The following is an 11,757-nucleotide window of genomic DNA, read 5'->3' as shown; positions in this document are numbered from 1 at the left end:
GACGGAGACACATTGCATCCATTGCCTCGAAGTCGTCCACCACGACCTCTTGCAGTCACAAATGCATTCACAGGAGCAACCTCCATAATAGGAGTAGTTTGCTCAGCCATCCTCATCTCCATTGTCAGTAGGAGAGCTTCAAGTGTAGGGTACGTGATTGGAGTGTCACGTGCCTGTGCAGCACTCACAATCATTTCATAGGTAGGACCCAGATTGTTCAAAATAATCTGGACAAGCTTGTTTATACCATATTTAGGACCTCGTATTTAGATCTCGTACAAATACTCAGGGGACTTAAATGTAATTATGGGATAAAGGAAGGGGCAAATATGTAATAAGTGAGGAGTCCTTATTCTATAAAAGGACCCATCACCCTCACAATTAGAGGAGGCCAAATTCTTAGGCCCTCTCACCCTCTCTCAACGCTCTCACTCTCAGAGCTCTCTCTCCTTCAAATAAATACAATCAGTGTGGACGTAGCCCAAACCTTGGGGTGAACCATGATACATCTTGTGTTATTTACATTACTTGCAGATTCACGGTCGGATTTACGTTGTTCCAAGACCTCCGGTTTTGGCATCAACATTTGGCGCCATCTGTGGGAAACGATACGAAAAGTTGTGTCGGTTCTCTTTCATTTTTTTCACCTCCACCGTGAATCTGCAAAAACCCACAAACCTCACTGCATTTTTCCAGAAAAAAAAAATTCACTAAGCTCCAAAACTCACCCCTTAAATACTATCACTCATCTCTCTCTTTCTCTCTGTAGAAAGCGTTCTATCTCTCTCTTCGATTCTCAGAAGAAAATAAAAAGCTTCAGTCTTTCTCTCTCTAGAAAACAGTGGGAGACAACCAGTACTCGTTTTCTCTCACCACTTTCAATCCTTCAAGGAAACTAGTGCTGATCGAGCATGCTTTGACGGCAGTCGGGTCTGGCAAAAAATGTGAAAGTTTCTTCGCGGCAGTCACAAGCTTTATGCTGCTGATACCTTATACAGAGAGGAAAACGAAAGGTTTTTTTTGAGAGAGAGGATGAGAGAGAGAGGCAACAGAAAAGGAGAGAGTGATGGCTACAGATTCATTTTGGTCCTACACGGACAAGCCTTACGCTCCTAGGATCTGTCAGATCCTCTCTCAATATCCTCAGATTAAGGAGTAAGTTCGATGCCCACTCCAAAACGACAATAAGCATGGAGTTTCAGACCCAGAGCATGGAAATTGATGGCAAAGAGGTCAAGGTTCAGATTTGGGACACCGCCGGACGGGAATGCTTCAAAGGCCGTCACCTATGTTTACTACCGTGGCACCATTGGATCTCTCTTACCCTCTGCCCTGCTCCCAATCATCGTCAACATCCAAAACCCATATGGCTCCCTCCAGCCTAGGGTTTTCATCCGCCGTCTCCAAGTCCATCAATCATTTGAGAAGCCAAAGCGTGGAAAGAAGAAATCAGGTGCTGTTGAAGAAACGCACAGAACGCAGGGTAGCATCTCTCTTTTGCGTTTGCTCCACAGAAATCTTCCTAGCTAGGAATTAGTACCAGTACGTTTTACACTTGGCCCATTTTTCTATTGTGTGTTTTGATCCCCTCTGTAATTTAGGGTGTGTTGGGCAAATGGCCCATTTTTCCGTTCTGTTCTTCCACATAGACCAGCACCACCAAGTAGGCCGCCTCTCACTCCTCCAAATCCTAAATTCCAGAAATTCCAGAACTGACCCAGAAAATTCCTCCACATAGCAGAAGCAAGATGAAGTTGATCGTATGCGGCGGTAGCACCAACGACTCGGCGATGTGAGTGGGTAGTTGCGCGAACCACGATGCGAGTAAGACGAGTGGCATGCAAAACCAAATATGTGGGGTCGTATGAGGTGGTAAAATGAATCTAGTGGCGACAAATAATATTGATGGGACTCGAGCGGGACCGGAAAGGAATGCCCTCGATGCGAGGGGTGGTTGGGGTATGCAAATACGACAGTGGGACACTGACGAGGCAATGCGTTGTCTGCCATCCTTGGCACACTCAGAGATGACACATGTACACTTATAGATGGCCCATTGTGCTATTAAAAAGAAAAAAATAGAGACAGGTTTACTGGAGTAGCATGGTCGATGTACACAGCAGTTCAGCTTGCTATGCACATTGTTTGCCTGGACAGAGATGGGCACTTCAGCGTCATGCAGCACTTCAGTGTCATGCAGTGAAAGCCTCCGCTGGATTAGCGACGTCGTTTAAACAGCAGCAACCCTAACGCTGCTGACGTCTTGGCCAGGAAGATTTACGTGGGGAACGTCCCGTTTGATATCTCTTCGACAGACTGTTGTCGGCTTTCTCGGCGTATAGAATGATTGAAGAGAGAGAGAGATGGAGGAGGACCAGGAGCGAGACAGAGAGAAGATAAAGATTGGAGTTTGTATGGTGGAAAAGCAGTAAAGGTAAAGCAGATTTTCTTTAAAACACACAACTGGAAAGTAAAGGAATTCAGACATCTAATGATGCCAAGCTGTTGCCATCCTACTACAAGGTCCCAGCATCCCCTTGTGTCAGTGCCTTGGGACGTTGGATTGACAGGACACCGAGCACCATTATTCCTAAAAAGAGCGGTCCTCCAAGAAAGCGAAAACAAAAGAGAAAGCAAAAGTAAAGAATAAACACCAATGATGTGATTTACTTTTCTGAATGATGTAAATTATTTTTCTTATCTTTCGGAGATATCTGTATAAACCACATCAGAGGGTAATATGTATAAACCCCATCAGAGGGTTAAAAAAAAAAAAAGGCAAAGCCCAAAAGAAATGGGCTAGCATGTTGTGGAGGGCGAAGACCCATAAGCCCAAAATAGCACAAACTAGGTGATCAAAAGTACGCCCAGTACTCCACAATTATTCGGCAACCTGCCGCTATTACTACCAACCAGGTGACCAAAAGTACGCCCAGTAGTCCAAAAATTATTCGGCAACCCGCCGCTATTACCACCAACCAGGTGATGAAATGTACAACCTGTACTCTAATATCATCTGGCAACTAGCCATTCATGCCACCAACCAGGTGATGAGATGTACAACCCGTACTCTAATTTTGCAACTAGCCATTCATGCCACAACCAGGTGATGAAATGTACAACCCGTACTCTTCTTCATGCCACCAACCAGGTGATCAAAAGTACGCCTAATACTCCAAATTATACATGAGCATTACTCATGTCGTTCATACATAAACATTCATGAGCATCACTCATGACAATCATACATAAACATTCATGACCATCACTCATGTTAACATTCATGAGCATCACTCATGACAACATCCATGAGCATCACTCATGTCAATCAACATAAGCATTCATGAGCATCACTCATGTCAATCAGCTTCAAAAGCTTCATTTACATAGCTCTAGCTTCGAAAGCTTCATTTACAAAGCTCTAGCTTCAAAAGCTTTATTTACAAGAGCTCTAGCTTCAAAAGCTTCATTTACAGAGCTCTAGCTTCAAAGCTTCATTTACAGAGCTCTAGCTTCAAAGTTCACTTACAAAGCTTTACCTACAAAGCTTCAGTGCAGGGTATACAAATACCGCCTCCGAACAATCGCCACTTCGGCCCATACATGGATTCAATTTGAAGTCTTCATTCAACAGACTCTATTGACCGAAGACTTGGGGGACTACATTATTTACCACATATTGGGCCTCAACTGAGCCTCATGAAAAATACTGGGGGGACTTAGCCCATTATTTATGTATTAAGGAGCAAACCCTTATTCTATAAAAGGGACTCCCTCACTTTCATTAGAGAGCACCCATCACTTATGTACTGAGGAGCGAGCCCTTGTTCTATAAAAGGGACTCCTTCACCTTCATTAGAGAGCAACGCCACCAGCTGAGCAATCGCCTCGCCGCGAGCATCACTCTAGCCCATCATTCATGTACTGAGGAGCGAACCCTTATTCTATAAAAGGGACTCCCTCACTTTCATTAGAGAGCACCCATTATTTATGTACTGAGGAGCGAGCCTTTATTTTATAAAAGGGACTCCCTCACCATCATTAGAGAGCATCAACTCTAGCCTATCATTCATGTATTGAGGAGGGAGCCCTTATTCTATAAAAGGGACTCCCTTATCTTCAAACGCCGCAAGCCGAGCCAACCAAGGTGCCATAAGCCACGAGCCGAGCAGCATCGCAGCGTGTGCTACTTCTAGTTGAGCGTCATTTCAGATTGAGCACCGCCTCATATCAAACCTCAGTTCAAGACAACATCTAGTTACTTCGGCCCACATATGGACTGAATTTCAAGTCTCCAGCCAAAAGACTCTCTTGACTGAAGACTTGGGAGACTATTGTTTATACCATATTTAGGGCCTCGTATTTAGATCTCGTACAAATACTCAGGGGACTTAAATGTAATTATGGGATAAAGGAAGGGGCAAATATGTAATAAGTGAGGAGTCCTTATTCTATAAAAGGACCCCTCACCCTCACAATTAGAGGAAGCCAAATTCTTAGGCCCTCTCACCCTCTCTCAACGCTCTCACTCTCATAGCTCTCTCTCCTTCAAATAAATACAATCAGTGTGGACGTAGCCCAAACCTTGGGGTGAACCACGATACATCTTGTGTTATTTACATTACTTGCAGATTCACGGTCGGATTTACGTTGTTCCAAGACCTCCGGTTTTGTGCATCAACAAAGCTCATCATCATTCACTGGTTGCTTAGCTAGGGCAAGGTTGTCAAAAATCGAGTTCATTCGATCAAGATAATCAACAATAGACATATCTCATTTCTTGGTTTGCATCAATTCATTATGAAGAAACAAAATGCAATTTTGGGATAAGGAAGCATACCACTGCTCGAGAGCTTCCTAGGTATCACAAGAGGATTTCTTGCTTGCCACGACAGACAACACAGATGGCGTGAGGGAGCCATTTATCCAACTTAGTATCATTTGATCATGCTGCACCCAGGTTGTATATTCAAGGTTGATGGCAGCGGTACCAGGAAGCTGTTTGGGAGGGCATGCGATGAACCCATCTACATAACCCATAAGGTCACAACTCTTGAGGATTGGTAGGATTTGAGCCAACCATAGAAGATAGTTGGTTCGATCCAGTTTGATGTTTAAGACTGTAGTCATGTAGGAGAAGGGGTTTGTCGCAGGTATTGCTAGGTTGGGAATGGAATTGGTTGGGGTTGCAGCACTGTTTGAGGTAACAGCCATTGGAAGAAAAAAAAAAGATCTGTGTCGTTGGACTGCTAGGGCTCTAATACCATGTAAAACTTAGGATTGCTCAAGAGTTCACTTCAATTGCATGCCTTTTCAATGAAAGGTTGCATGTATTTATATTCCATTTCATATTACATTAGGGAAAGAAATCCCTATTTACAAGGCTATTGAAAATTCAAATATTACAACAACCTATACAAAAGAAACATATCAGAGAAACAACAAACATTTAAAAGAGTTGTAACCTAAGCTAACTGTTCAAGGATAAGAATTTAGGTTGATCACAACCTCCTGAAGTCGAGGGAGCAGGAAGCAAACACTTACTTGGTCTAACAGTCTGTAAGAATAAAATTGCAGCAACTTATCCAAGAAACAAGAATTCATCCAATTAAATCGCAACTAGTCTAAATTTTGCATTTAACAGACTTAAGAACCAAAACCTTTTAGAACATACCTGCATTGTTCAATCCTGATGAAGAAGCCATTGCAGCCTATGTGTTCGAAACCTTCTCCTCTTTTACAATCACAATAGCTTCTCTAATCAATAGGACTTAGAACAACATAAGCTGGTATCGCAAGAGCAGTGGTTTGAACCATAAATATATAGTGCTCCTTTGTCCATTCCCTATTAGAATTGGACTGAGATTCAAGCTCATACGAACCATGAAGAATTACGAGACCTCATGAAGTTCCAACACTAAGTTCTTTTCCAAAACCAATTGGAACTTCTCTCAACTATGTTATCCTAAAACAATAAGGACAACCTAAACCGTTTTAACCAAGACTTTTCCATATCAATCTCAAACACTATAACCAGTTCTTGTATATGTTTCATACTCATAATCTTACAATGTCAGCAAGTTTGCTTCCAAAATGCTGGCAGCTATAGAAAACCTGAGGCGAGCATAAAACACCAGAGTTCTCATATAGAAAACGATAATAAACAGGTGAAGAACAGCATTATAAGTGAATTGTTCAATTATAGAAAGGTGCGTACAACTCCAATGGTGTTTTTCACGAGGTTATTGATATTATCTGCTCTTGCTTTATGCAGTATCTGCTTGACAACCAGACCTCCCATGCTGCAAACAAGAGAAAGCTGGTAGATTATTGCATTAAAAATATAATCATCTATAAATTATATTATATAAAAACTTAGTAATAAAAGGATGCTATGAGCTGTTTACAAAAAAACATAGAAAATCAATAAAATGCCCCTAGCAAAACTTTTTTTTATTAAAAAAACTCTTAGACAACTTTCTTTATCATTAAGGACACCTTTTTGTATTATTAAAGACACTTTCTTTATTATTAAGGACCTCATGAAGTGCGACTCATTTTTGCTTTTCATCCTTGTAATACAATACATGTTCTTAATAATAAGAAAAGTTGGCTAAGTGTTTTTCGATAAAAAGAGTTTTGTGAGGGACTTTTTATTAGTTCTCCCAAAAAACAAAGGATGCTGTGAACCAAAATAAAGAGAAAGATTGGTTACATTATTAACTGCACTAAAATTGAAGGTGAGAAAAGGAAGACACAATAAAAGACTATATCCTTTGGTTGTGAGACTCTGGACCACATTTGGTGTTTACCAGAAAGTTCATTTAGAAGAAAAACGTCTGCAGCACCTGCTTATTTTACTTCTGTTTTGTTTTTTTTGGGGATACAAAAAAACTCTGACAACACACAAGACCTCGAAGACATCCTTAAATCGGTCAAAGTTAGAACTCGAAATTGAAAAAATAAAGAGAAAGAGTGCATTTTATAGATGTGTGTGTGTGTGTATGTGATGACTGAAAAAAATATATATGTTATGGCTACTGTATGATTAAACCGAAAATGGCACACCAAGGGGATAGATTTGAACACACAAGCAACACTGTACAGACCTGTGAGTCACGAAAACAACAGGTCTATTCCCAATACCTGCAGAAAGAAGCTTCTCTAACAGCATCGAGCTAACTTCCTGCACGATCCAAAAACAAAGGAAGACAATTGGAAACTGCAAGGAGCTAAAAAACATCTAGATCAGCTACAGGCTCAAACATGATTTGTGGGTCAAATTTCTTCTAAAATCTCTTTGGGTCGATCTAATTTCTTCTGAATCTGTTTGGGTAGGTCTTGTGAGGCTTTTCATTGAGATGTTGTGTTGACAGTGATGTGCCAAAGGCATAAGGCGACTCACCAAGAAGACTAGGGCCATCAGGAGGCGACTCCCCAAGAAGACCAGGGACATCAGGAGCAGGGATGGGCAAATACCCATCGATTATAGGTAACCATAGTTATCCGTCCGAATTTCACGGTTACGGTTATAGGTAACCGTTTACCCGTGAAATTTATATGAGCGGTTATGAGTATTAAATACAGTTATAAACGAGTACCCATTTACCATTTATTTTAATAAATAAATAAAATTAAAAAACAAAAAACCTAAGCTAAGCTAAATCACAACATTCACTTTCCATAGAAATTGCATGTTGATTATAACATCCATTTCAATTATAACATCCAGTGCTAATGCTTATTGATTCTAGTGCTGGTGCTTATAACATCCAGTCCTGGTGCATATTAAGATAATGACTACCTTGAGTTTTAGAAGCTTTACTTTGTAATCGTATGGATGTTATAATTGAAGACTTGCTTGGGTATAGAAGAAAAATATGTTTGAAATACATGAATTTTCTTTCCAATATGCTTGCTCAAGTAATGAGAGGTATTTGCATGTTGATTATAACATCCATTTCATTATAACATCCAGTGCTAATGCTTATTGATTCCAATGTTGGTGCTTATAACATCCAGTCCTGGTGCATATTAAGATAATGACTACCTTGAGTTTTAGAAGCTTTACTTTGTAATCGTATGGATGTTATAATTGAAGACTTGTTTGGGTATAGAAGAAAAATATGTTTGAAATACATGAATTTTCTTTCCAATATGCTTGCTCAAGTAATGAGAGGTATTTTGTAAGTAACAAATTAATTCTTAGCAAATGTATCATATTACCTTGATTGATAACAGTTAAAAATATCGTTCGTAAATTATTATTTCAATTATTGGAGTTGTATACGGTTACGATTAAAAAAAATGTAAATAGGAGAAAAATGGGTAAACGGGTATATGGTTAGGGTTAAATAGATACGCGGTTATGGGTATGGTTAACCGTTTATAAACGGTTATGGATATGGGTATAACCATTTAGGTAATTACCCAACAGGTAAACGGTTGTGCGGGTATGAGTATAAACAGTTATAGATGAATAACTGCAGTTACTTGCTCGTCATAACCATTGTCCATTCATAATCAGGAGGCGCCTAATCAAGCACTAGGTACGGCTAATTTGCATTCCAGTAAAACTCGATTTTGATTTTCATTGATATATTCTACTTAGTGATTTCCCCTTCTGGTATTTTTCAATTTAGGATTTCATTGTGGGTTAGATAATTTATGATGTTGTATGGAATTAATTTGTTGTGATTGTTTAAATTGGGTCCTTTTTTCACTGATTTTTATTACCCTACTTTTTAGTTCGATATTATATCAAATGCTTTACTATGTCAATTAAATTTAGTTTAGTCTAAATCAGTCTAGCTTAGTTTTTGAAGTTAATCCAGTCTGGAAATATCCAGTGTAACAAACGCACAAATTTTAGACAGATGATGCAACTCGAAGTTCTTCTTGTGTGGAAGAAAGAATTTGTCCCCACCCTAGGAAGCACCTTCATGTCCACCCAAATTGATTTAAACCAAAACTAAGTTTAGACCTGTCCAATTAAATAAGGATGAAAGTATCCTTCAACTGCGACAGATTAATTCGTTTGTTCCTTTTATTCCAAACACCGAATTTAAAGGTTGATTATTCCTTAGGGTTTGGATTATTTCAACAGTTTGATTTAATCCAACATCTGGCTGTTTTGGTTTGTTTTTTCAAAGGCACGTGTTAAGAGTCTAATTATTTGCAAACTAAGAGATGACTATTCTTATCACTTTTTAAAAAGAAGAATTTGAAGTACGATTGGATAAAGTTACATATTATCCTATCTGTCAACCTCGTATTGTTGAATTGGCTACTGCCATATGTAAGACCAATTGGTTGACATCGAATAAATTCAATCACTTTTTCTGTTTTTTTTTTAACTGAATTAATAAAATACGGCAGCATGACATTGAATAAATTCAATATATAATTCTAAGAAAAGCTTAAAAAATTCTGTCAAAAATGACACTCTTCATAAATTTTCTGTCATCTTATATTTCTCACAATATTTTAAAATGTTAGCACAGTAATTGATTGTGAGGTAGCAAAAAAGTCCACAAAAAGTCAAGAATCTCCTTAGCATTTCTCTATAATTATTCCCATTTATGCATGAGGCTATATATGCCGGTTTAATTACGTATAAAACCCCTTACGGGCTTAAAATTGTGTTTGCCTGCAAGTTTTGATTGGACGATGACGATGCTTATTATATAAAAACACTAATAATATTTTTTTCGTTGAAATCACTGCACATAATCGCCAAAAACTTGAAGAATTCTGCAATTTTATATCACCCAACAGTTAGAGATAAAGATCAAAATATGCACCATAATCCGAAAGGCATGATTAAGCACGCAAATGAATCAACTAAAAATCTATGATCAGCATAATGAGTTGAAAAACGAACAAGATTGTTTGACGCGCACACCATAAACCTAATGATAATTAATAGACCTTCGCAGCGGTCGAGACAAAATCTTGTTGCAGCCACATATACATCCATGATCAGTTAAATATTTGAAAAAATAAGCAAAGTTTCTCAAGGAACTATATTTACACCTCATAGCAGGAGCATCAGGTTATTTATTTATTTTTAAAATTTTTCTATTGTTAGAAAAATGGAGGAAAGTTTGAAACTATTACAATAAGTTAAAAGATGTGAAGTCTCGGAGGCCACATAAGTGAAAACCCAACACCTATTCACTATTTAACAAAAAAAATTAAAATTAAAATTAAAAATTAAAAAACAAAACTTACTCGCTAGAATATTCGACCACATGCAAACATATCAAGTTAGTTCTGATGAAATACTTGAAAAGGCAACGTTCATTTTTATTTTCTTCATAAAGTAAGCCTAAAAATATAAAAGTCGGTCCGCTTTAAATCCAGAAATTGAAAACCAATAACCTGAAAAGTACCAAGGTTCTGACTTTTTAACCCTCACGCTTCACTCTTGTTATAAAAAATAAATAAATAAATAAATCTAACAAAAAATAAATACCATCAAATTCGAACCCAAAACTCCACATATAGAAGCAAAACTAACATATTAAGCTTAACCTCATAAAGCAAAGCAAACCTAAATCTCAAAAGAGAAAGCTGAGCAGGGAAACACAAATTCATCACCAAACCATACATTGTATGGATGAACCATTCGAAGAAGTGCCGGGCAGAGGAGATGTAGTCTTCAACTTAAGAGATGGGTGAATTGGTGGTTTTTTGTTATAGGTGGGATATCTTATTCTTAACTAGAATAGCTATACAAGGTTAATTTTAAAATTATATTATGCTGTTGCCATCATAAAACTACGAAACCCTAACAGAAGGGGTTCGTGAAATGATTTTGAAACATCAGGGGGTATTTCTGTTACTTTTAAAATTTGAGATGGTTTTGTGAAAACTCAAAAAATCTCAAGAGGTGTATGCGTAATTACAAGTCAATATTGCATGCAGGAATATATTACATACGCAAGAGCCTCATCAAGCTGGATATTGGCTGCATAAAATTTGGGAGGAGTTACAAAAACGATATTAGTATTATGAACTGTCTATTTATTGCATGCAGAAATATATTAATACAATAAAAATATTACGAACCATCTATTTATTTGCTACAATTGATTGGCCATCCATTGTAATTTTATTGATTTTCTTATAGATTATGTTTATAAAATATTTTGTAATAAAAATAATTTGGATCATAAGCAAAAAGTCTTGTGAATTAGCTACGAAGTTTTGTGTGGAAATTCCTCTACAATTCTTGTGGAGTCAGTTATCTCCCATAGTCAATTAGATACAACTATAATTAATTAATTCGCCTAATTTCTGAAGGACCGGCTCAGCAATTCAGCATGGGTTATTATCCACACGTTGGAAATTATCTAAGGGGAGGTTGCATGCATATTTCCCGGAAGATGGGTTACCATACAGAAACACGCATGCACGAAAGCTGGTGTTATAAATACCAAGACTACTTCTCTCAAAGCATAACTCAGAAATCTCTCTCTCTCTCTCTCTCTCTCTCTCTCTCTCTCTCTCTCTCTCTCTCGCTAACTGATCTGATGGAAAGAAGCGGTAGAGTAGAGCCCCCCACAGTCTTTGGAAAGATAGTCACAGTTCTCAGCATCGATGGGGGCGGAATAAGAGGCCTCATTCCGGCAACCATTCTTGCTTTCCTCGAATCTGAACTTCAGGTATATAAGACTTTCTGTCAATATATATATAAGTACTTTACCATATCTGTTTTAATAGTACTTTAAGTGATTTATTTTCCCAATTAAG

At 38.2% G+C, this 11,757-nt stretch overlaps 1 protein-coding gene across 3 annotated transcripts in view; it reads left to right on the top strand.

Moving 5' to 3' along the window:
• The first annotated feature begins 11,463 nt into the window (after window positions 1-11,463).
• LOC126631564 (patatin-like protein 2) overlaps window positions 11,464-11,757 on the top strand; it is a 39,608-nt gene continuing 39,314 nt past the window's right edge. Inside the window, exon 1 of one of the 3 annotated variants that reach the window (XM_050301684.1) lies at window positions 11,464-11,669. In XM_050301684.1, coding sequence (XP_050157641.1) covers window positions 11,538-11,669 — 132 coding nt within the window. In that variant the 5' untranslated portion in view covers window positions 11,464-11,537. The remainder of the gene's footprint in view (window positions 11,670-11,757) is intronic. The other 2 variants (XM_050301687.1, XM_050301686.1) reach the window with 2 other exon arrangements.

Source organism: Malus sylvestris, chromosome 8, assembly GCF_916048215.2.
Source record: "Malus sylvestris chromosome 8, drMalSylv7.2, whole genome shotgun sequence".
Taxonomy (NCBI): Eukaryota; Viridiplantae; Streptophyta; class Magnoliopsida; order Rosales; family Rosaceae; genus Malus; species Malus sylvestris.
Note: the sequence above shows the minus strand (reverse complement) of the source record. Positions and strands in the feature narration are given on the sequence as shown.